Raw genomic sequence first — 23,901 nt, 5'->3', positions numbered from 1 at the left:
AGCTATTTTATCTTGTATTATCATGAAAAAATGTATTGCTCACAATATTAAACAATCATCAGTTGACCTCTCAGACCTGAGATATTGTGTAAATCTTCTTCAGGATGTGCTGGATTCAGGTAGATACAAAGTTACCTTTCTCTTTACTTGTATGAAAAATGCCTCTTTGTACACTAGGCTCTCTGGTAATGACCCTATGAGTCACTCTCATTTTACAAAACATACATAAATTCAGTTTCCTTGGATAAAGGTGGAAAATAATCACAGCAATTCTATCCCTTGAGACAGACATTTGTCTTCTTGATTCTCTCTAGAATCTTCTATGTCTATTACTGCTTCAAAAGTGGGGAAAAAAATAATCCTTTCAGAATAGCCTCTTAGAGCATAGGCTGTGGGCACTCTAGTTGGTTACCCTGGTGATGAGCATCTTGGCACCATAAATAGCCAAATATAAATTATTACCTGGGTAGTACTTTATTTATTTCTCAACAAGCCTACCTCCACAATATCAAAGCATTCTTACTCACATATTTCATGTTTCACCCCAAACATCCTTCACTGCAGATTGTGTAACTCATTACTTTTAAAACAAAGCTAGTCTAAAGTAACATGGGAATTGAAAGCTGTACAAAGAAAGGATAAATATTTCTGCAAGTCTTATTGTGAAGGGCTGTTTCTCTTCTTGGTTCCTTCGCAAGTGTAGTATGTGACCATAAGACATTAGTCTAATTTGCTAAGCTTTGATTGTTCTTTATTTCAAAGGCACAGATGCTCAGTTTTTCAATAGAAAGGCTATTTTTAACCTGTTTGCTCCTCAGTTTCCACCTTTGCAAAATGAAGGCCATTAAGGATTCTCCACTTTGCAGGAATTCAGTTTTGCAAAGCTAAATTGCCTAACAACTGCAAAATACGCTGAGATCCTGCTGTAGAAGATGCTATGCCATGAAGGCTGCAAAGTGGTATTACAATGCTTACAAATGCAGGGAAGATGTCAGTGCCTGACTGCTTGGTGGACTACCTATGCATCTTGGTGTTTGTATGTATGAAAGTGTGTTAGGGGCTGAAATCAGTTGTGTTTTAACATAAATTAGTATTTATTTCCTTTCTATGAGATACTGCATTGAGCTACGTTGTTGCTACAGTGCTGTGACATGTATTTCTGCAGTCATTAACGTTTCCAGGGTTTACTAAAAGATAGGAATTCTACAAGAAGCGATTCAACATCCATTCATATAATTATAACCTGTGAGATGAAATGCTCTATTTAGCAAAATAAAGGATCATCTTTAGTGGTAAGAAGAAGTGGTACAGAAGAAAACCAGCATTTCTAGAAGTGGGTACATCCCATTCTGACACAGTTCCGAAACAGTTCAGATGGTTGCAACCACCAGAGCACAAAATCAAGTCTTTCATGGTATCTTTCAGCAACACATTGTTTACAACCAAATTAAGTCTAAACGTAGGAATGCATTTAAAATGCCTAAACATATGTAGCCCCATATCTCAGACTCCCCAAGACATCTACATAGAGCTGCCATGTATGACACAGGACCTATGGGAGGTCTCTGAAGTGGCCTCTGGGGATCAGGGCAGATACCCTAGGGTATCTGAAAAGCACTTGAGACCCAGCTTTAAGTACTTGAATTATTCTGTGCAGAGTTTTTCAGCTCCTAACAGATAACTATCCAGTGGCATTTGGGAGGTCGTGGAGTGTCTGAGACCACCCCCAGGCAGAGCAGACCAGGACCCTGCCCGCTCCTGGTGTAGTGGCTACGGACCAGGCGAGGCTCCTCACACTACTCAAAGTGACACTGCGGAGCCTGTTTCCAGACAACTGAGTCCTGCCCTCTGCGGCCAGGTGTGAGCTCACTGTCCATCGACGGAACCAGTGGACTTCTAGGCATTACAATTAAGCATTTAGTACAATTTGAGATGCCCTAGTGTTTCCATGTGGCTGATCCCAGCCCCAGCGTCCTGTCTGCCAGTTTCCTGCATGCTCACAGAACATTAGGCTTTAATACCGCCAAAGAGATGCTAGATAAGTATGTTAAACACCTGAATTGCTCCCCACTGTTCAGACACCACCTTCATTTGTCTGCACCCTCATGCCAAGCTCCACCTCTCTCCATCTGGTCCTGACAGCAAGGAGGCGGCCAAGACAAGGTGGGGTGCGACGGGACGGGGTGGTGAGGGGCTGCGAGGTGACCACAGCCCTGGGCAAGAGGCTGTCCCCACACAGACGGGAGTGACAGCGGGCTCTCCGTGTTGGCCATTCTCCCCATGGGCCTGAGTTTTGGGGTTTGTCCATCCCACTGTGAGCAAGGCAGAAGAGCAACAGCCCTTTTTGGCCAGCCAGCTGAGGACTGGGCCTTCCATCAGCCCTGGCACCCCCCCGGTGATGTGATGATGGCCATGTGACAGCAAGCAGAACATTGGTGGTGGCCATCTCACGGGGGTTGGTGACACGGCCACCCAAAACAGGTATAAAAAGGGCTGCGTGGTGAGCCAGCCCAGACTAGGGGCAGACAGGGGAGTGAGGGCTGAGGTGAGGGCAGGGAAGGGAGGGCTGCTGCCCTTCCAAGAGCTGGGCTCAGGCAGGGAGGCAGGGGTTGCCTGTGGCATGACAGATGGTGGCTGTTCCTCCTTAGTCTTTCAGAAGTGGAGGCTCATCCAAGGACACGACCAGGCCATGGTGCACTCCTGTCCTCAGCCGCTCAGCCAGAGAGTTTTGTTACTTTCTACAAGGACACCGATATAAAGATAAGGAATCAAAAATGACACCAACTCCTGATGCCAACCCCAAGGATGCAGTGGCCACCTCATGGTGGGCAGCAGGCTGGCAGTGGCCCGTGTCACCATGGGGCTGGTGACACAGCCAGCCCGGGATGGGTGTTTCCCGGCTGCCTGGGAGATGCGGGACTCGCAGCCTTGGCCTAAGGCTGGTAGAGTCCCAGGCAAGGGTTGCCCATGGTGATGGAGGGTGGCTGCTCCAGTTGTTGCTACTACCCTGCCTTTTACAGCCGCAGTCCATACTGCAGCACAGTCTCACAAGGAGCTGGAAGCTCCCCTCAGTCATGGACGAGGGGAGCTCTGCACCACCCACCCTCTCTGCGTGAAACTTCTCTCAGAGTAAAGTTTTCTGATTCATGAACCCATTGGCTGGTTCCCATTTGTGTGGGCTTTTTGAGGAAACTTGTCCCCATATATGTACAGAAATCTCTCTCTATAAATCTGTATATTATACAGGAATGCTTCCTGACATAAAGGAAGTGGGGAGCCAGTCAGAGGGTGCTCTGAGATGATGTGAGTATGATGGTTTCAAAACATGACAACTGTCCAGTCACAGTTGGAAAGAGTATGAAACACATGGGGTATGACATCACTAATGACGGCAATCTCCATGTATGCAGTGGGCAAGGGCTTCCTGTTGTCACGTACTTCCGGGAAAGCTGTAAGGGGTGGCTGGTCCTGCCAGCCAGCCACAGGCCAGGATGAAAACATGTGGGCCATGAGACTGTCAGAAATGGCGACTACCTGCCATAAAATGGCATCTGAAACAACATGGTGGCTCCTGTGCCTGTTGTGGGAGGGGACGTCCTGCTCCGAGGCCCCTCTAGGGATGACAGGAAGGGGTAGCTGGTGTCAAGAAATGGCCGTGAGCCAGTCACAGCATAGGAAAACGAGCGGGTCATTTTACAAAAGGGTGGCTTGGGCCATTACGAAGAGCAAAGAGAAATGTCCTTTGACCAGCAGGATGAGGCAGGACCCAGTCGGTGGGCTCCATACGGACCTCATCACCAGGTCAGCTGTTGTCAAGGGCACGGGTGGGATGTTCTCTGCTCTGTCACTGCGAATTTTCACCTGAGGCCATTGAAGGAAAACATCTCACTGCCTTTCCTCTTAGAGAACAGCCACGAGCCGTGGAATTCCCTATAGATTCACATGAAGGTGCACATGGCTGCTATTCTGAATTTATTGATTGAAATATTATCATACATTGCATCAAATCCAGGACAGACTTTTTATTACTAAATATTTTTTCCCAATATTTCATTATATGGGTACCTTAAACCCCCTCAAATTCTAAGAAAAATTATAAATCAAAGTCAATGACAATGATACTGATACCTTAGTAATATCTTGGTAACTTCTCAAAGTCATGGAAGAACCTAAGTGTATAGTATACAAGTGAATTTTTTTATGATTCAGGTGTCTCTGGGGTAGACTATGCCATGAGAGCCGGCATAGCGCTCTTTCAATTCCTATGTAATGGGGTCTCATTTGCTGCCCTTCTATTATTATTATTATTATTATTATTATTATCAATGAGATGATTGCTAATCAGACAATACAATGCAACTAATGTACAGAATTAGAATATTGTCTAGATGAGACTCAAAGCCTTAAACTCATTGGCAGTTTAATGTCTGTGCCATTGTTTCCGCTCCTTCTGCTCTGATTTTTTGAGGCAGACCTCTCCCAGAAGTGTCAATGTGTATAAAGGAAGTGCATAAAAGGCATGTTTTGCAAAGCCAAGTGTGATATCCTCACATTACTCAGAAAGCATTGAGAAAAGATACTGGCTTATCATAGGAAGAGTAATATAAAAAGATCTGTCATGATAAATATTAGTCATGTTGCCACACATGTCATTTGGAGGTGTTGAAGTAACACAAGGCCAGGTGCAGGGTTAGACTCAGGGGGTTAGACTGGACTGGGCTAAATGGGCAGCTGCCTTGCCCCTGTCTGTCGCCTGAGGATACGACTGCAAAAGAGAGTTTTGAATTCAGTTTGAAACAAAGTCCTTCCTCAGAGTCAAAACTGGATTCAAATCCCATACAGTTCAAGGTTAAGATACTGCTCATGACCTGTGATGTGTAAGGTACCAAAACCACTAAAAATCAGTTAGACTCAACTCAATGACTTCTCAGAAACCATGACATGAAGTCACTTCATCATATTATGAACGCCAGGTCATTCTGTTTCAATTCCAGCCTGGTCTGTGAAGCTGGTATCTTGTATTTCTGTGGTACCAAGTGGGGGTTTCACAGTCCTTGTATGACTTACGAACCTGTTTTCCCTTAGTCCTGATTAGTATTTTAATATTTAACTATCCTTGTACTAAATGCCTCAATAGACGTGCAGGGCTTAATCACAGCACATCAAATACTTGATTCAAGTGATGAATTCTAAAGGCTGTTTTTAGTGCAAACCATTTCAGTGGCCCACATCTTTTATGATGCAGGGTACTATACAGATGCTTATTTTTGTGGGTTGTGCCAGAGACCCTGAATGTATTGCATTACGTGTCCATTAAAAGTACCAGTAAAACAGCACAGAATGGATGGAGAAGTCATTAGAGGTGGGACTCACCTCAGACTCATTTAGATAGAAACATTGCAAGCTTCTCACCTTTTGAAGTAGGCTTTCTTTTTAGTCAGCAGGGAGTGACATCATAGCGGGTGTCTGCTGTAGGCCACCTCAGCAGGAAGAACGACAGGTGGATGAAATCTTAATGGCTCAGGACCAGGCTATTCCCATGTGCCGCAAGTCGAACCGCCGAGGAAAACAACCAGCCTGGCTGAACAGGGAGCTTTTGCTAGAAGTCAAGAAAAAAAGGAGAGTTTATCATCTCTGGAAGAAAGGGCAAGCAACTTGGGAGGAGTACAGGGATCTTATTAGGTCATACAGAGAGGAAATTAGAAAGGCAAAAGCTCAGCTAGAACTAAATCTGGCCACTGTTGTAAGGAACAACAAAAAATGTTTTTACAAATATGTTAACAGTAAAAAGAATCCCAAGGAGAATATCTGTCCTTTAATAGATACAGAAGGGAACGTTGCCACCAGAGATGAGGAAAAGGCTGAGGTACTTAATGCCTTCTTTCCCTCAATCTTTAATAGGGAGACCAGTTATCCTCAGAGTACTCTGCCTCCTGAGCTGGAAGGTGAGGACGAAGAGCAGAATATACCCCCCCTTAATCCAGGAGGAAATAGTTAGTGACCTACTACGCCATCTGGACACTCACAAATCTATGGGACCAGATGGGATCCATCCAAGAGTACTGAGGGAACTGGCGGAGGTGCTTGCCAAGCCACTCTCCATCATCTATCAGCGATCCTGGTCAACGGGGGAGGTCCCAGAGGACTGGAAGCTTGCCAACGTGACGCCCATTTACAAGAAAGATTGGAGGGAGGATCTGGGGAACTACGAGCCTGTCAGCCTGACCTCGGTACCGGGGAAGATTATGGAACAGTTTGTCTTGAGACCACTCACGTGGCAAGTCCAGGACAAGCAGGGGATCAGGCCCGGTCAGTGTGGGTGTACGAAAGGCAGGTCCTGCTTGACCAACCTGATCTCCTTCTATGACCAGGTGACTGGCCTAGTCGATGAGGGAAAAGCTGTAGATGTTATCTACCTTGACTTCAGCAAGGCCTTTGACACTGTCTCTCATGGCATACTCCTTGAGAAACTGGCGTCTCCCGGCTTGGACAAGTGTACTCTTTGCTGGGTAAAAAACTGGCTGGATGGACGAGCCCAGAGGGTTGTGGTGAATGGGGTGAAATCCAGTTGGCGGCAGGTCACAAGTGGTGTTCCTCAGGGCTCAGTGTTGGGCCCTGTTCTGTTTAATATCTTTATCGATGATTTGGATGAGGGGATTGAGTGCACCCTCAGCAAGTTTGCAGACAACACCAAGTTGGGAGGCAGGGTCGATCTCCTTGAGGGTAGGAAGGCTCTACAGAGGGATCTGGACAGGCTGGATCCATGGGCCAAGGCCAACTGTATGAGGTTCAAAAAGGCCAAGTGCTGGGTCCTGCACTTGGGTCACAGCAACCCCATGCAGCGCTCCAGGCTTGGGGAAGAGTGGCTGGAAAGCTGCCCGGCGGAAAAGGACCTGGGGGTGCTGGTCAACAGCTGCCTGAATATGAGCCAGCAGTGTGCCCAGGTGGCCAAGAAGGCCAACAGCATCCTGGCCTGTATCAGAAATAGTGTGGCCGGCAGGAGCAGGGAGGTGATTGTCCCCCTGTACTGGGCACTGGTGAGGCCACACCTCGAGTACTGTGTTCAGTCTTGGGTCCCTCACTACAAGAAAGACGTTGAGTTGCTGAAGTGTGTCCAGAGAAGGGCAACCGAGTTGGTGAGGGGTCTGGAGCACAAGTCTTATGAGGAGCGGCTGAGGGAACTGGGGCTGTTTAGTCTGGAGAAAAGGAGGCTGAGGGGAGACCTTATCGCTCTCTACAACTACCTGAAGGGGGGTTGTAGTGAGGTGGGTGCTGGTCTCTTCTGTCAGGTGGCTGGAGATAGGACAAGAGGAAATGGCCTCAAGTTGCACCAGGGGAGGTTTATGTTGGATATTAGGAAAAATTTCTTTACTGAGAGGGTTGTCAAACATTGGAATGGGCTGCCCAGGGAAGTGGTGGAGTCACCATGCCTGGAGGTACTCAAAAAGCATGTAGACAGAGGTACTCCAGAACAAAGGTACTCCAAAGGTACTCCAGAACATGGTTTAGTGGGCATGGATGATGGTTGGACTCGATGATCTTGAAGGTCTTTTCCAACCTAAACGATTGCATGATTCTATGACTTCTACAGGCAGCTTGAAGCGGCCTCATGTTCGCCAGCCCCAGCCTTCATGCGGGACTTCAACCACCCCAGTGTCTGCTGGAGAAACGATGCAGCAGGTGCTGCAACCAGAGGTGCTACCTGGAGCTGGGCACGTCCCAAACCCCTACAAGGGACGGTGCCGATTGCTCCAAAGTGGCTGAAGGAGTCCGGTCTGCAGCCGTCCCCTCCCCAGCTGCAGTCACATAGCCAGAGTTGTGCTGTTTTCAGCTGTAAATCCCCACGTTTTTCCTCCGTCAGCCTTGACACTTGGGCAAACCCATCCTGGCCCTCTCTCACCCTCGTGCCCTGGCCCGGTGGGTCCTGCTCGAGGCTCGGGGGCCCAGCGGGCCCGAGGAGAGCCCGGCTCACCTCCGTGACACGGATGTCGCGGAAGGGACCGCTCGGCCCCTGACAGAGCAGAGGAGGGCTCGGGGCGCACCCGCGGCCCGCCAGGGTCCCCCCCCACCTCGCACACCCCCCAGGCCTGCAGGGAGAGCCGGGCGGGTGGCTGCGGCGGCCGGGCCCCGGGGCAGGACAGCGGCTGGTGGCGGAGCGAGCCCGTCCGTGCCCGCGGGGCTCTCCCCGGTGGCCGAGGGCAGCGCGGCAGGACGGCGGGGCCGGTGCCGAGAGCGGCACCGGCCGGCTCCCGGCGCTGAGCGCTCGCCTCCTCCGTGAGCGCCTAAAATGTTCCTGGCATGCGAGGCCAGGGGAGATGCAGTGAGGAGCGGGGCACTTTTCCAACAGCTCCTCCGCCGAGAGAGCCAGTGGCACGGCGCGGCTCCGCGGCCCGCCGCTCTCCTCGGCTTCCTCCAGCAGCCCGACCGCCATGCAGCGAGGCAGGGTAAGGGGCTGCGGGCCGGGGCACGGCGGCCCGGGGCGGGGGTGCGTGTGTGTGTGTGTGTGTGTGGGGAGCGCCCCGACACCCGGGCCGGGGGTTGGGGGGTGGCTCCGGGGCGCGGCGGGGTCCCAGCCCCGCTGACGGCGGCGTCGTTGCAGGTGCGGGCGGCGCTGGCGGCGCTGCTGTGCGCGGCGCTGCTCCCGCTCCGCCCGGAGGCCGTCAAGGCGCCCAAGCGACCGGCGCGGACCCGGACCTGCGGCGAACGGCCCGAGGAGTTGCTGGAGCAGCTCTACGGGCGGCTGGCGGCGGGCATGCTCAGCGCCTTCCACCACACCCTGCAGCCCGAGCCGCCGGGCCGACAGCACAACGCCAGTTGCCCGGCCGGGGGGCGGCCGGCCGCCGACAAGCGGTTCCGGCTCCCCGTCAACCTGCGCAGCGCCTCGCCGTGGGCCTACAGGTGACTGCGGGGCACCGGCGGGTGTGTGTGGGGGGGGGGGGAAGGGGTAGGGGGGGTGTTCCAGCCGCCTCAGGGGGCGAAGCGGTGGCAGGGTCCCGGCGGGCTGAAGAGAGCCGGTCGCCCTGTGTGGGACCCCCCTCCGTGCCACGCCTGCCCGGGGGTTTGGCCGCCTTTCCCCGCGCAGTGCCCTGGGGCTGCTCCGGGAGGCGGCGGCCCTGAGGGGTGAGGGCTGCAGCGAGCAGCAGCCCGGCGGAAAGGCGTTGAAGCCGGCGTCTAAATAGGCAGATGTGAGGTGAATGTGTAAAAACGGCTTGTGTGAGGAATAATGCCTAACGGGCAGAAAGAGAAGGGAAAAGCGGATGAGGTGGAGCAAGCTGTGAGATGGAGCTCCCGCGCACCCGGGAGCGCAGGCCACCCCTCAGAAAGTCGCTTCGGCAGGTTGTCACGGGCGAAGTTCACTCCGAGGACCCTCGGCAAAGGACCGTCACCGCGAAGGCCCCTCCTGACTCTGTGGCAGCCCCCAAGGGGCTCAGACGCTTTGCCTGAGGTGTGACCCCAGACACGGTGCTGGTCTCCGAAATACATGGGAGTACAGCGTTGCGTTCTTGTAACGTACTGGCAGAGCCGTACCTTCGCTTACCCCGCCACAAACACTCCCAAGGGCTTGCTGTCCACTTTGCTGTAGGAGCATAGGCAAGGAACGAGTACTGCAACTTTCTGCATCGGTGTTTTCAAGCCACGCTTTGCAAACCCCCTCCCTCTGCTGAGGTGGAACAGGGGCTGCGAGGCTATTTTTAAGGGGGCATAAAAATAATCTGTTGTTAGGCTGGTTAATACCCAAAACAGGGGTCTGCACTTCTGCAGAGAGCTCTGGAAGAGCTTGGAAACCACTGATCTAGAACACTAACCCCAGCGTGTGATCACATTCTCACTATCAAGGCTTCTGGTAATTTTGTCTGAATTAGACTTGATGGAATCGGGCTCTCTGTTTTCAGCTTTCTGTAAAGACAGTGTAGAGAACAGGAGGCTAAAACATGCACAAACTTAAAAGGAACGGACTTTCTTGCTACTTTCTGTACGTTATCCTTTGTATATACCTTGATGCAGTTACTGTGTATTCAGCAAACTTAAATATCTCCTTGTTAGTGATCTCCAATAAACATTTATTTTGTGGCATGGTTTTGGCCCACTTTTAGTTTAAGAAGTAATCCTACTGAGAGAAAAATGGTTTATTTGCTCAATAAGCCTTTCATAAACGAAGTATTTTTAGAAATAGTATTTTTAGTAATACATTTTCTGTAAGCAGACTGAGGATTTTTTAAGCTACCTAAGCGTGCAAAAAGCAAGTATGATGAATGGAACACCTACCATTAGGCTCAGGTATCTTTTACGTTGGTTTTGCCAAATACTAGTGGGATCAGAAAATTGTTCTTCTGGTCTGAAAACAGTGCATTCCATGCTCACATCTCGTTGGGCAGGTATTTATTTTCGGCTGGAGCTCTGTACAGGCTTACTTAACAGAGAACCAGCTGCTATTTGGGGCCTGGCTTACAAAAAGTTTATTAAGAAACCGTAAATCCGCTGTGCTTTTCATCAAAATGTTTTCAAACAGACCACTAACCATTCACATAGAAGTAACTTGATGACATCTCCAAGCTAGAAATTTTAAAAGAGAGTGAAAAAAAAAGTATTACACCATTAAAGGCAAAATCTAAAATTCTATTTGGGGGAAAAATTATTTCTCTAGGGTGAAGAGGCCTGAGTACACTGTCTAGTTAACAATCTCATTTACAGCTTTTTTTTCTCAGTTGCATTTTTACTATATCATTAGTGTGCAATGAGGCAGCAACTGACATTGCAAGACATGTAATGAAAGTGTAAAATATAAAATTGCTCATTATGAACAGTAATGTGCATTTGCTATTACAATCTGCTATTTCATAGATTTTGAAGCCAGATAAAAGCATTATGAAGGTCTGGTCTGATCTGTGCTGTTCACCCAGTTACCCTGGAAGCAAGCTCCCAAATCCCATTAGAGCTATTGTGTATCTTTAAAAAGGACATGCAACTCTTCAATAAAGATTGCAGAAAGTAATGGCACATTACATCTTGCCAATAGTTAACCAATTTCACTTATACAATCCTAACAATTTCTTCTCCATGGCTGGGGTGTTAGTCTGAAAAACTGCATGCAGCTCTCTTCTGTAATACGGAACTTTCTTGACAAGCCTACTTACATATAATTATTTTAATCTTTCCTCATAAATCGCTCCCCTTCACTCATTCATTGCTATCTCCTGAACTGCTGCCTCAATCACCAGAGCTGTTCTAGTAGTGAATGCTCAGAAACTAATTCACTGGAGGCAGACCCCTCTTGTACACCCTGATAGGACACTCCTCAAAGCATAAATTTGACTATTTGAAACTTGCATCAAGATACTTGTCCCATTTCAGCGTGTCTCACAGGCGTCCTGCTCTCCGACTTCTTTTCTGCCCCTAAAGAGTTACAGTGCAATTGATTTCTGCTCTGCGCATAAAGAGTCTTTCTTTCTGACCTGCATTTTAACATCTGAGATATCTCATGCTGTTTCTCTGTCTTCCCTGGTGTTGCAGCAGTTCCCATTGTTACCATCTGCAGATTTCATTAACATGCTGTTTATACTCCCTATTCCAGGTCATTAATAATAAAGATATTAAGTCTGGCTCTACTTATCTTCCCCTGCATATCTCCCTAGGCACCTGTTCCCAGCTGTTTAACACTGCTTCTTGTAATTTTTCTGCTCACATGACCGTTCAGTTCAAGTCAACTGAAATTTTTTCATATCTGCATTTGTGAGAAAGAATCAAATATATTACTTAGAGATCCGTGTATAACACTCAGCCTACTGCATTGCATAGATCCAAGTTTATCGTTCTATTTAAGTGTGGAAGAATTAGTTTTGATTGATTGACTCAAAGTTCAGCTAATCCTTGTGTGGCTTCTTTCCTTGTCTTTGTTCTGTGCTTACTCTTTATTTTCTATTACTTGGTCTTTAATTAGGTTATACAAAAATCAAGACTTACATCATTTTTGGCTTGCTACAACCCAGAGATACAGGAGTTGCACATGGATTGCACCACAGATCCATCTGGTCCACGATCCTGCTGCTGGCAGCAACCAATAGGTGGTATTTGAGGCAAAAGTTAGGGGAAACATATTGGTTCATCTGCCTGATACTGAAATTCCATCCTGATGGCCACAGGAGATCAGTATATAATTCAGGGCACAAAGTTTAATCACACGAATTGCTCTTTACACTGCAGAGCTATAAAGAGACAGCAGAGTTCCCTGAAGTCAGTTGAGTGGAGTGAAATCTTGAGCATACAGGATTTGCTCAGCACTTCAGGAAGTTGGTCTAAGAATTACCCAGGTTTTTTAAAAAACAGAGCCAGTGGCAGAAGCTCTGCCATGAAATCATCATGCTAACTGTGTGCCAGTTTGTGACATCTATCCAGGAGCCACTTGTCCTTTTTAGCAGTATTACATGGACAGTCAATGAAATCCAGAAAGCCTGCTTGTATGAGGAGGTACCGGCAAGGGCCGTGGACCTTGGCTACTACTATGGTTCACAGTTGCTTCACAAGAATTAGTGATACGGGTTGTCTTACTGCCTACAGAACCCTGCCGACAGCACAAGATGGGTGCTGCTTGTTAAAATTTACAGAAGCCATAATCATGGTGAATCTTTGCCAATGCAAGCTCAGCTCCAGAGATGCACACACAGGTTGCTCATGGACAAGAGCCACTATAAAAAGGATTAATTTTAAATGCATGCCTAAACGTTTGCAAGGTCTGATCATAAAGCTTAGAGTAATGGTTGAAAAAAATCTGATCCCGCTGAAGTCAATGGTGCGTTTACAGGTAGTGTTGATTTGTGATTCCATTCATGGTGCTGCAGAGCACAGGCGCCATTCATTAATCAGCTGTATACATCAGCTCTATTTTTATTCTCTGTTGTCTTAAGGTTATAATAACATTCACAGCTAGTTTGTAGGAGTACATTCAGAGTCTTCTGCAAACATACTTCTGCATGAATGCAGCAAAAATTCTTTATGTGTATTCAAGAAGTCATTCCCATTTCTGAATTTCCAGATCTCGTGGCTTCTTTGTCTGTCTCTGGGGCCTAATCCTGCATTTACTAAGGGTTAATTTACAGAGATTTAATTTTTATTGTCAGCATTGATCTGATCATGAAATCCCATGTTAGCTAGTCCCTCCCTCTCTCAAATGTTGCCCAGCTTTTTTTCTGCTTTTCAAAAACCAGTTTCAGTTTTTGAGCATCCTTGCTTTAGTGCTCATCTACATAAAAATCTTAATAAAAGTAAGACAATTCTTTTTTTACTGATAAAAGCCAAGCTTGTCCACAGTGCTTTTGAAAAATGTCATACAAGAGGGCTTTCCTTTAAATAATACTCCAATGATTTTCAAGAACCTTATCCAAGACATTTTCCAGGATTTAGCATTATCATGTGGCACAGTGTGCATATCCCAAAGACACAGCCGAGGGAAAGAATACAAGGGGACGCAGAACTGCTGTCCTTTTTATTTGAGTACACGTTCCTACAACTCTTCAGAAAATCAGTTAGCACTAGGCTATTTTATTTAAGCACTCTACTTATTACCTGTGTATAAAACAAACGAAGTGTAATGTGAACAAAAGAACACCTGCTATAGAGAAATAAATGTCTTGCCAAGAGGGGAAAAAAAGTTGTTAACTCTTAATCCTGTAAGTATTTCAGAGTGTGAAGTAAAGGGATGATGATCTGCTTATTAGACTTCTGATAACATCCAGCTGTTAGCCTAGTGCTAACAGTGATTTTGTGAAGAGTCAGCTGTATCTGCCTGCCCCAGCACAGCATCTGACCCATTGGATTTAGAAGCTTGGAAGCTATGAAGTGGTAATATTATTAAAAATACTACATATGCAAGTAGCAGTACAGGACAAAACAGATTAAGTCTTTGCAAGAGTTTTACTTCTGACAGAAACTTTTCTCTTGAGTTTCCAGGCTTAGTACATAAACGGCAGGAAGTTTGTTTTTCACTGGGAGCTCTCAAAGCGCTCGTAGGGTCCTAAGGAAAAGCAGCCTCGAACTAGTCACACTTCATTAGCAGTTCCAGTTCAGTACAAACCTGCTTCTTGTTCCAGCAGATTGAAACACAGCAGCCCGGCATAGCTCACTGCTCCTGTCATCTGTAAATCGGGAGTGCTGGCTAGGCAGAGTTAGCCGTACATACTAGTAACCTGAGTTCACAGGACAAGGGCAACCCTCACCAAAACGGCTGGGCTGTCTAGTTTGCAGCAGTGGGCACAGCAAATGACACAAGGATGCAGGGGACACTTGGGTACCAGTGGAAAGTTGCACTTCTCTGGTCCTCCACCGCTCTTCCCAGCTGCTTCTGTTGCGTCCACCCCAGTTGGGTGCATCTTTCACTACGTATAGGAAAGAGTCAGTAGGAACTTGGAGCATGCATTTTATCTGGTTAATTAACCTGATCAAACATGTTTTCCCTGTTCTAGGAGAAGACATAAAAACATGACTTGTAGTGCTTGGAGTAATGGACATGCATCAGATTACAGCAGCTGAGGCTGTGGTCTTTATATGCACAGAGTGTTTATGTTCAATACATGCAAACAGAGGAAGCAGGTCACACAACTGCAGGCTAGATTACTGGTGTTTGTTAGTAGTTCAGACCCAAATCAGTCTGGGTTGCCTAGAAAGATAAAAATGAGGCTTTAGTAATATGGCCTTTCTTAACAGGTTTGAGCTGAAGATGCAGAACTTTGGATGTGGCTCCAAAGTTTAGTGACATTTGAGTTCAGCGTTTAATTTCAGGAGGCATTACTTAGAGCCTTCTGGTCTGGATGCAAAACCACGTCTATATTTTGGAGCCATCATTGGGTTTGGATCCTCTCTGATTCCTTCCAATCCTCACATGATGGAGTAGAGGTATCTACATCAAACTTAGCAGTATAAGAGATTTTTCTATGGAAAGTAGAAAACCACACCACACCATCTTTCCAAAAAAACCTAATTTATACCTGACTTTTGCCATGTGGGAATTTGGAGGGGGAAGTTTGTTGTAGACCATGATTACAGTGACAGTGTTCTCTTGTTATTAGAGAAAACTCTTATGTTTGCATCCAGAAGCATGTTCATGCTTTCCAGTAACATCATAAACCAGGTGCTAGAGATAATCCAGTCGAGGAAATACCAGTGACTTGACATACAGTGTGTTTAACAATCCACCACTGAAATTATTCACACTTGAGTTTGAAATGGGAATGTATCATGGTAGAAGAGCCTGTGTTTCACTTTCTTCCCTTCTGCTAGCTACCAGACATTTTATTTCACATTGGTGTGAGATCCTGTAACATGAAGGTATTTCCTGGGGAAAGTAAGCAAGTATAAATGGGACAGAGAAGCTTTGCAAAAAAGTATCTGCAACATCACAGATGTCTGGCTATGAGAGAACTGGTCAGATTTTTCTGTGAGGAAAACAAATTCCTAACAAAGACAAAGAATCCAGATTATATGGTCATTGCAAAAAAAAAAAACAAAAAAACCCCCACTCTTTTCTTTGATGACAGGATAACCAAGTTTGTGTTTAGCTAAAGCTGTGATTCCAGATTTGTTTTAACCTGATAAACTGGTGATACTTCTGAAAAGGGCAGCTCCCTTCTGCCCCCATCTACAGCTGCTTGTTCACACGGGCTTGTTTGTGTAGGGCTCTGTGTATATGTGGCAAGACAGCTGAAGGACCAAAATCCAGCTTTTGATGAAGTTACTGTTCAGTTGGATGAATTCCCTGATCAATCCTGTGACCAGAAGAACATCAGCATTAACCCAGGGGCGGAGGTGAGAGGGAGAGCCAGGCAGCCTGTTTTGGCAAGTGCAGATTTTGTTGACTAGAAGTGACTGCGCAATCAAAGCACGAGGCAGACTTAATGCTGCCTCTTCTGCAGCTGAAACCTCATCTCAGAGACCACCTGAAAAGATAAAAGGCTAACACTTTGATACCCAAGGAAGTGGTACAAACCCTGGGAAACACAAGTTAGGAATCACTCTTAAGTCTACTGCAGTTTTTAAAATCGGTTATTTTGAAACTACTGTGGGGAGGGGGGCATTGTATGCTTAGTAGTTTGTATCATGCCATAAATAATTATATTGATGACAGGTATTTCATTTATTCATTTTTCTTATGTAGTTGCCCCACTTCATCTACTGCGTGGTGATCCTATCCTGATCCCAAGTAGAGGATGGCTTAAAACCCAGTGCCCAGGATTTTTACTGGTTTTGCAGCACTTCACAGTAAACATTACAGGCTTGAACATTCTCTCTGCTAGCAAATCTTTGACTATTACTCAGGTTTTTAGCCTCAGCTGCTGAAACTTCCCATCCAAACATGGGAAATGGTTGATTTAGTTTGCAGGAAAAAAATGCTCCACTTCACTGTTAGGAGAACTTACCGAGTAAAGAGCCGGTGAAATACTGCACCAGAGCCTCTGGGCAGGCTGGGGATCTCCTCTGGAGGTTTTTAAGAACAGGCTGGACAAAGATGGGGAAGTACATCTGAGCTTGCTTCATGGAGGAATTTGGACTAGGTGACCTCCCAATGTGTCTTCATGCTCTCTGCATGCCAGTAACAGCCTGTAGGGTACTTCTGCTGTGCACCATGTGTAGGTCTAACTGTCTACTGTGTGAAAGTAGGAGCAGAGGAAAGGGCAGAAAAGGGTTTTCTGTTACCTGGCAGGTGGATAAGGGCTTCTGATAACGTACTCGGGGTTGGCATCCTCGCAAAGGGGGGACGGGCTCTGGAGGAGGAGCACCGAGAGGCGGCTGGTGGTGCTTCTGGGCTGAATGCTTACCCAGCCAAAGAGAGCAGTCATCCCTCTCCAGCTGGACAGTGCAAGCAGTGCTGAAGCAGGGCTAGTTTTGTAACAGTGTGAGAGCAGAAGGTCATCTGGAGGAAGTTTAAAGGTACAGAGAGGACAGCTGGCATGGGAGTTAAACATATTAAAAAAATCCTCTTTTTCTGGAGGTGCAGACATCTTTTCTAGAATAATGACACACAGTTGTCATAATGTACAAGTTACAGCCATGCCCAGCAATTACTTCTAGTATAAGCAGGAAAAGTGGGTAAAGAACAAAGGAACAAATACATCACCACCACAATAAGCAGTGTGGCTACACACTCCAGTACGTGTACTCCGCTGTGTACTTTTTTTTTCTTTTATTTCAAAAAACAAGCAGACTTTATCAGCTTTTACTCTCTTCACTAAAAGCAATTGCTGTAGGTCAGCCAGGATCTGTATGTCTTGAGACCACAGTATCACATCTTCGCTTCTGCGCCCAACAACATCCAGAGAGGAATGTTGGAACTTGGACTTTGTTGGTCCAAGCTGTACTTAGGTTACAAGCTTTCCAGCTCCTGCTAATCAGGAATTTCTAGAGACGGGGCATTAATAAACAAAAAGAAAGGGTCAAACAACAGACTGTAAGGCAACAAAAAATTTGAGGCTATACTTTTGAAGCTTTGGGACAAGGCTTTACTGCCAAACGTAGGAGGAAAGGGCAGAAAAAACATTAACTTTGCAGTTTATCTCAGTGTGAGCATGTGACTGTTACTCTTCTCTGGTTAGAGGAAGAGACAGTGGAGGTGAATTAGAGAAAGAAATACAGACTTCTGCTTTCAAGAGGAAGGCACCTTTATAACCTCAAGTATAGCAGGGAGCAAAAACTATTGCAGAAATAATAGTACAATTTAAATCTATTTTAATTATAAAATTTTAAAACATCACGTCATAGCTTCAACAATAATAATGATAACAAGGATTTGTACCAATTTTTTAAGGACTCGAGGCAGATCAAAAGTTTGGAAATGCCTATGTCCTTTCCAATGCTCTATTTACGGGTTCAGTCCAAAATGCAAAATTTATTGGGCTTAAGCTCCTGTATCTCACATTTTGGAAAGCGAGTCACTTCATACTTCAGTGTGCACTGTAGGACCTGATCGGTTCTGTAAGTTGTTCATGTTTTTTCTTTACACTTCACAAATAGGAAGCCAGACAGCAACAGCTTCAGCTATTTTTCCTGGCAAAGAAAAAATAAACATTGTATAAATGTTTACAGTCAAATAACATTATAATAATATTTTCCAGATGAATATATGTGGGTTTAGAGATACTAATGAATCTTTATCATTTGCTTCCCTATAGAATTTCGTATGATCCCACAAGGTATCCTAAATACATTCCTGAAGCATACTGTCTGTGCAAAGGCTGCCTCATGGGGATCTTTGGCGAGGAGAATTTTCACTTCCGCAGCACCCCTGTGTACATGCCAACAGTCATCCTCCGGCGCACGTCGTCATGTGCTGGGGGCCGTTACGTCTACACAGAAGATTATGTCACTATCCCAGTGGGGTGCACTTGTGTACCTGAACAAGAAAAAGAGGCCGAAAGTGTAAATTCCAGCATAGATAAACAAGAAATGAAGTTGCTGGTAAGCCAGAACAAGCCGTCATCAGAATGAAGAATATATAAACAGTCGTGTTACTGGCTTCACATCATCATCTCACCACCTCAGGAAACTGCACAACAGCAGCAAACACACCGACTTACCCTCTTTTTCTACTTAGAGTTATTTCAATTATAAGATGGAAAGTTTTGTCCAATCACTCAGATCATTAGAGATGACAATTCATATTAAGAACTTCTTTAGTTCATGTAAGTATTTGTTGCAAATTCCAAAGTAGCTTTTTTTTCCTTAGAGCAGAACATTTTATCCTTGCTTATTCACAGTAAATTTTATAAGATGATGCAACTGTAAGACATGCTAGCTATTACTATAGCAGCCTACTGGTTGTAGATACTTTTAAGGAATCTCTTATACTCTACTTTTAAATACTTATATATAAAAATCACATAGCTGCCATACATGTGTCAAATCAGCAGTTAAAAGGATAATTTCTCAGACTGGGAGAGCCTTCCTTTATGTTGCATAGCTCAACTCCAAACAGTGTTCTTGGCTGTTATATCTTTGGCTATTTATACACTACAGCAAGGAAACCTTTGCTGAGTTTGAATCATTCATGAAACAATATTCTATGAGTTTGCTGGTTTTAAACTTGCCAGATTGCTAAGGGTACAAGAGTTTTGTGGAAAAGCGTGCTAGAATATTGTAAAACTGTAATGGACTTTTGTGATGTGGACTAAGTCTAATTACACGGAAAATAGCAATTAGAAGAAACACAGTTTGGGTCCCAAGAATTCTGTATTAGATTTCATTCATCATTAACTGCTTAACTGTTTCTTGTGACAAAAATGTATTCTGTACAGTTGAAAGGCCAGAACCTTTTTCATGTTAGAAGAGGAGATTCCTCATTAAAAAAAAAATACGTATGAAGGATAGGCTTCATCTCTGGTACAGTGCAGATGAGTAAACAGGCTAGGTCTTAACTTCTAGATGCTACAGAGGTCATTGAGGTGAGTCTCAGTCAATCAAAACTTGTTGAATCTGACTGATTTATGCAATTAGTGTTACTCAGTTTCCCTACACTACATGTAACAGACAGCCGGTCACCTGCAAAAGATGCTAGTCTGCAGAAGAGCAGTCTTCCATCTTTGCAGCTTACAGGAACTTGATGGCAAGCCCTAACCAGAAACCCTAGATGCACAAAAACTTGCATTTCCAGAACAAGAGACTGAAGGTTGACTCAGTCTAGTGAATGAGAATCAGGAATAACCAGGCATACCTTGCACAAACATAACTCCTCAGAGGGCCACAATCACCAAAGTTGATAAATCTCTGCACAGCAGAGAATAACTTTTACAGTTGAAGGATCATGACTGCAATATCATTACAAAAATTAATAACCACCATATGCAGCAATGTATTTGCTACATCGAGAATCTCAAAATTGGGCTTAACTCATAGCAGAGAAAGTCCCTAGGCTATACAAACACACGTTCCTTTGGAATGTCATTGGATGAAGAATGGAAAGACTGAGCTAACCAGAATTAACGAGTTAAATAGAGAATGAAAATCATAGGACAACTCCTTGTCTTGGTGCATAATTATTGACTGTGCTTTTTATGAGTCAGTCTAGTATAACAGCATTTTTATAGTGCAATCTGTACAGTTTCTTACAAAGCCTAAAACAATTTTAAGAACTCCAGAAACCAATAAAAGATTCCCATCACAATGTCAGAATGAAGTTTATAACTGCGTTTCTTGTGCAGAAGCTTTTCCACAATTCTACTTGTCTTTAGATCTGTGTTTCCTCAAATTGTGATGCATCTATCTCAAGGGGGTTCTCAAAGGAGTTCAAAGAAGGCCATAAAGTGTTTATACTACTCAGAGAACAGCTAATTGCCTAGCTGCTGCCAGCAATTAAAGGTAGTTACCTGTTCCCTGGAGAATGTAAATACTTGCAGCAATTACATCCACTTTTCCTTCCTCCTAATGTGGAAGAACTTCTCACCCTCTGAGAAGAAGGAAATGGTAATCAGAGGGGCTCAAAAGGGAAGCAGACCTACAAAACTGGAGAAACACTGCATTAGACGATGCTTCAGCAGTCTTAACTTCTTATAGTTTCACTATTAAATTGTGGGGTTTTTCTCCACACACACACTTCAGACAGGGTGAAGTTGGACCTTCAGACTCCACAATGTAGAAAGCAAAGTCTTCACAGTAAAAGGTGCCATGGTTTAACCCCAGCCAGCAACTAAGCACCATGCAGCCGCTCACTCACCTCCCTCACAGTGGGATAGGGGAGAGAATCAGAAGGGTAAAAGAGAGAAAACTCGTGGGCTGAGATAAAGACAGTTTAACAGGTAAAGCAAAAGCTGCATACGCAAGCAAAGCAAAACAAAGAATTCCTTCACTGCTTCCCGTGGGCAGGCAGGTGTTGAGCCATCTCCCGGCAAGCAGGGCTCCATCGTGTGTAATGGTGACTTGGAAAGACAAATGCCATCACTCCGAATGTGCCCCCCCCCCCCTTCTTCTTCCCCTACCTTTATATGCTGAACATGACGTCATATGGTGTGGGACATCCCTTGGGTCAGCTGGGGTCAGCTGTCCCAGCTGTGTCCCCTCCCAGCTCCTTGTGCCCCCCCAGCCTGCTTGCTGGTGGGGTGGGGTGAGAAGCAGCAAAGTCCTTGGCTCTGTGTAAGCACTGCTCAGCAGGAACAAAAACATCCCTGTGTTATCAACACTGTTTTCAGCACAAATCCAAAACATAGCCCCATACTAGCTACTATGAAGAAAATTAACTCTACCCCAGCCAAAACCAGCACAAAGGCAGTAAAAAAAAACCCAAACAACAACACAGAAATGCCAAACTACACAGCCCTTAACATTTAGTAAATACCCAGAAGGGCTACCAGTTAAAGCTCTGGCTAAACACTGCCCTCCAGCAGAACTCATCTGTCTGCCCACACACTTTTGTTATACAAATTTGTCTGCAACAGATTAGTTACTAGAGCACATGGATTTATTTGCATGATGTGGAGAAAAAAAAAAAATCTCACTTTTTGTTGCAACTCTCTTGTCCTGCAGGCATAAATTACAGAGTCATTTTGAGGTTTTTCAAGTAACTAGAGCATGTTCTGGGAATTCCTAGGAGTTGCAGCCTAAGATCAGGTAAATGGAACATAATCTGTTTCGCCAATCCAGAAAAACAGATGCTTTAGCTTACATATAGCTTCAGGAATTGGATGACTGAAAGGAAAGTACTAGAGAACTGCAAAACCTCAATGGATCAATAGATTATGTATGTTGGCGACCTCCTTCTCGTCATACTGCCACAAGTGCAGAAAGCTTCCTATGGTTACAAACAGCCTCATGTTATCTTACTCAGAAGCCCATTTTCCTTTTTTAATCCTCACGCTCCTCTGTGACAGACTTTTTAGCTGAGCCAATTTGCTTCCCGATCCAGCTTTCCAGTTAGGTGTCTCTTAAAAGCTATGTCTGTGTTTTAGCGTGATCAAGTGTTCGATAATTGTTAGTGAACAACTGTTTGTTAATATTTAACATCAAGAACCATTAGCTACACAAACATTTGTTAACCTTCAAAATATCCATCCATATATAAACCCTCTCTGCATTACTCATGTGGAAAAGGTTATTAAATGCGTTTGTTTGGAATTTAATTTTTTTAAAGAGATCATCACTTCATGGATTTATATCAGTTTCACTTCAACTGTGGTGTGACATTTTCCAGCTTCTAGCCCTCTGGTTACAGCTGCTGCAGCCTTGCCTTTAATTTGCATGGGGGGAGGAAGGGTTCATTGGAGTTGCTTCAAGGCTCACAAACTGTTGACACAAGGCAGACATGAAATGCCTCATTGAACCAACTCCAGGCCCAATAAATGCAAACAATTCAAAGCTGAAACTATCTGGCAGCTGCAGCTGATTTGCGAAGATTTTTGTTGTGCCAGGAAAATCTTTTCCTTCAATGAGGTTGTCCCTGGAATACATTAGGAACCACAAAATACAGAACAATATCCTTGGTAAAGAGATTATTTTCTTCTCTGTAGTATCACTTAAGATAGGTTGGAAAATTCGTATCATTCAGGAAGGTTGAGAAAAGCCTGAGATGCTAGTTTTGGTTTACTAGCCAGTCATTACATGAAGGTGTCCGAACAGGCAGAAGTCTAGAGCTGCAAGTAAACAAGAAATCACATGGGGGAGCATGAACATGAAAGCAGCAAGGGAAAAAGGCTAAGATGTGCTCAGAAAGTATAAACACCCATTAATCTCACTGGGATTAGGGAACAGCCATAACTACCTGGACTAGGGCACATGAGGGAGATCAAGTTAATTTGACATGTTTTGCTGAGTAGTGGCATGAGCTACCACTTGTTTTTGCTGTACTCCCACCTAAGGAGGCTGCAGAACACGAGTAGACCCAGAGCGGCAGCACAGCCCTGACAGCGGCTGACAAGGGGCTTCTGCAGCCCGAACCCAGCCACCCCATTTCCCAGCTCACTGCACTGCACTGGGGCTGCGCCGTGCAGGGAACCAAGGGAGAGTGACAAAACCAACCATCAGAGATACTTCCCACTTGCTCAGGTACGGAGAGGCATGGGCGGAGGGGTGAAGGCACTTGTGTGGTACAGAGACAGGCTAACTGTGCAACATCGAGCTGAGAGCAACACCATTTTTAACGGGAAGTGTGGATTAGATCTTGATGGAAGCAGTACCTTGGACTTCATGCAACAGCATTTCTAGAAGTTTCATTTGTCATCTGGGGTGAGGTGCAGGCAGCTGCAGTGTATTCTCTCCCCCAACAGCCATCAGCCTGTGCACAAGACCCCAGGTTTCCTCTGCCAGGTGTCACATTCATATTGACAGCAGGGCATGGAGATATCCTGCTGCTGCACAGTGCCTGTTCCTGCAGCCAAGAGGCTGTAGCACATATGACTCTGCAGTCATGAATGCCACTGGAAAAGCAGCATGGTGGTAACACTTCACCACAGTTTGTTCCAATAGAAAGCCCATCCATAATAAAGCAAGCTAACCACTACTTGATGCTGAAGTTTTTTTTCATAATCCTATTATAGAAAAAAAGATTTTGCTGTCACATAAATATTTCTTAAAGTTACTGCAATGGCATAAAGTACAAATTCACTACGAATTTTTGTGACTTGTAGCCTTCTCAGAAACACAGGTACTTCCTTGGAAACAAGTATGACAGAAATAGTTTACCTCCTGTCATTGATGAAGGCTGTGAATGCCCCTAGTCAGGCTCTGCTTGGGCAGCTGCCTGTGCTCACCAGGCTTTTAAGAGGGAAGCCAGTGGATAACGAGCTGCTCTGTTGAGTGCATCGAACACAAATTTACATGTATCCTCATCTTCATAATCGTGCATCTTCACAGTACCTCTTTTCAAAGCCGTCTGACCTACATGTGAGAAGCAGCAGTTATTTTCTTGGTGAGCTGAATTTCTTGGTTCAACTG

At 45.4% G+C, this 23,901-nt stretch overlaps 1 protein-coding gene across 1 annotated transcript; it reads left to right on the top strand.

The window, feature by feature from the left end:
• Positions 1-8,132: 8,132 nt before the first annotated feature.
• Positions 8,133-22,091, top strand: IL17D (interleukin 17D). The gene is made up of 3 exons (XM_069808182.1): positions 8,133-8,444; positions 8,600-8,898; positions 18,156-22,091. The coding sequence occupies exons 1-3, from the start codon at positions 8,430-8,432 to the stop codon at positions 18,469-18,471; spliced, it is 630 nt and encodes a 209-aa protein (XP_069664283.1). The 5' UTR covers positions 8,133-8,429; the 3' UTR covers positions 18,472-22,091.
• Positions 22,092-23,901: the final 1,810 nt, after the last annotated feature.

Source organism: Haliaeetus albicilla, chromosome 20 (genome assembly GCF_947461875.1).
Source record: "Haliaeetus albicilla chromosome 20, bHalAlb1.1, whole genome shotgun sequence".
Taxonomy (NCBI): domain Eukaryota; kingdom Metazoa; phylum Chordata; class Aves; order Accipitriformes; family Accipitridae; genus Haliaeetus; species Haliaeetus albicilla.
The sequence above is the reverse complement of the archived record's forward strand: the minus strand, read 5'-3'. Positions and strand labels throughout refer to the sequence as shown.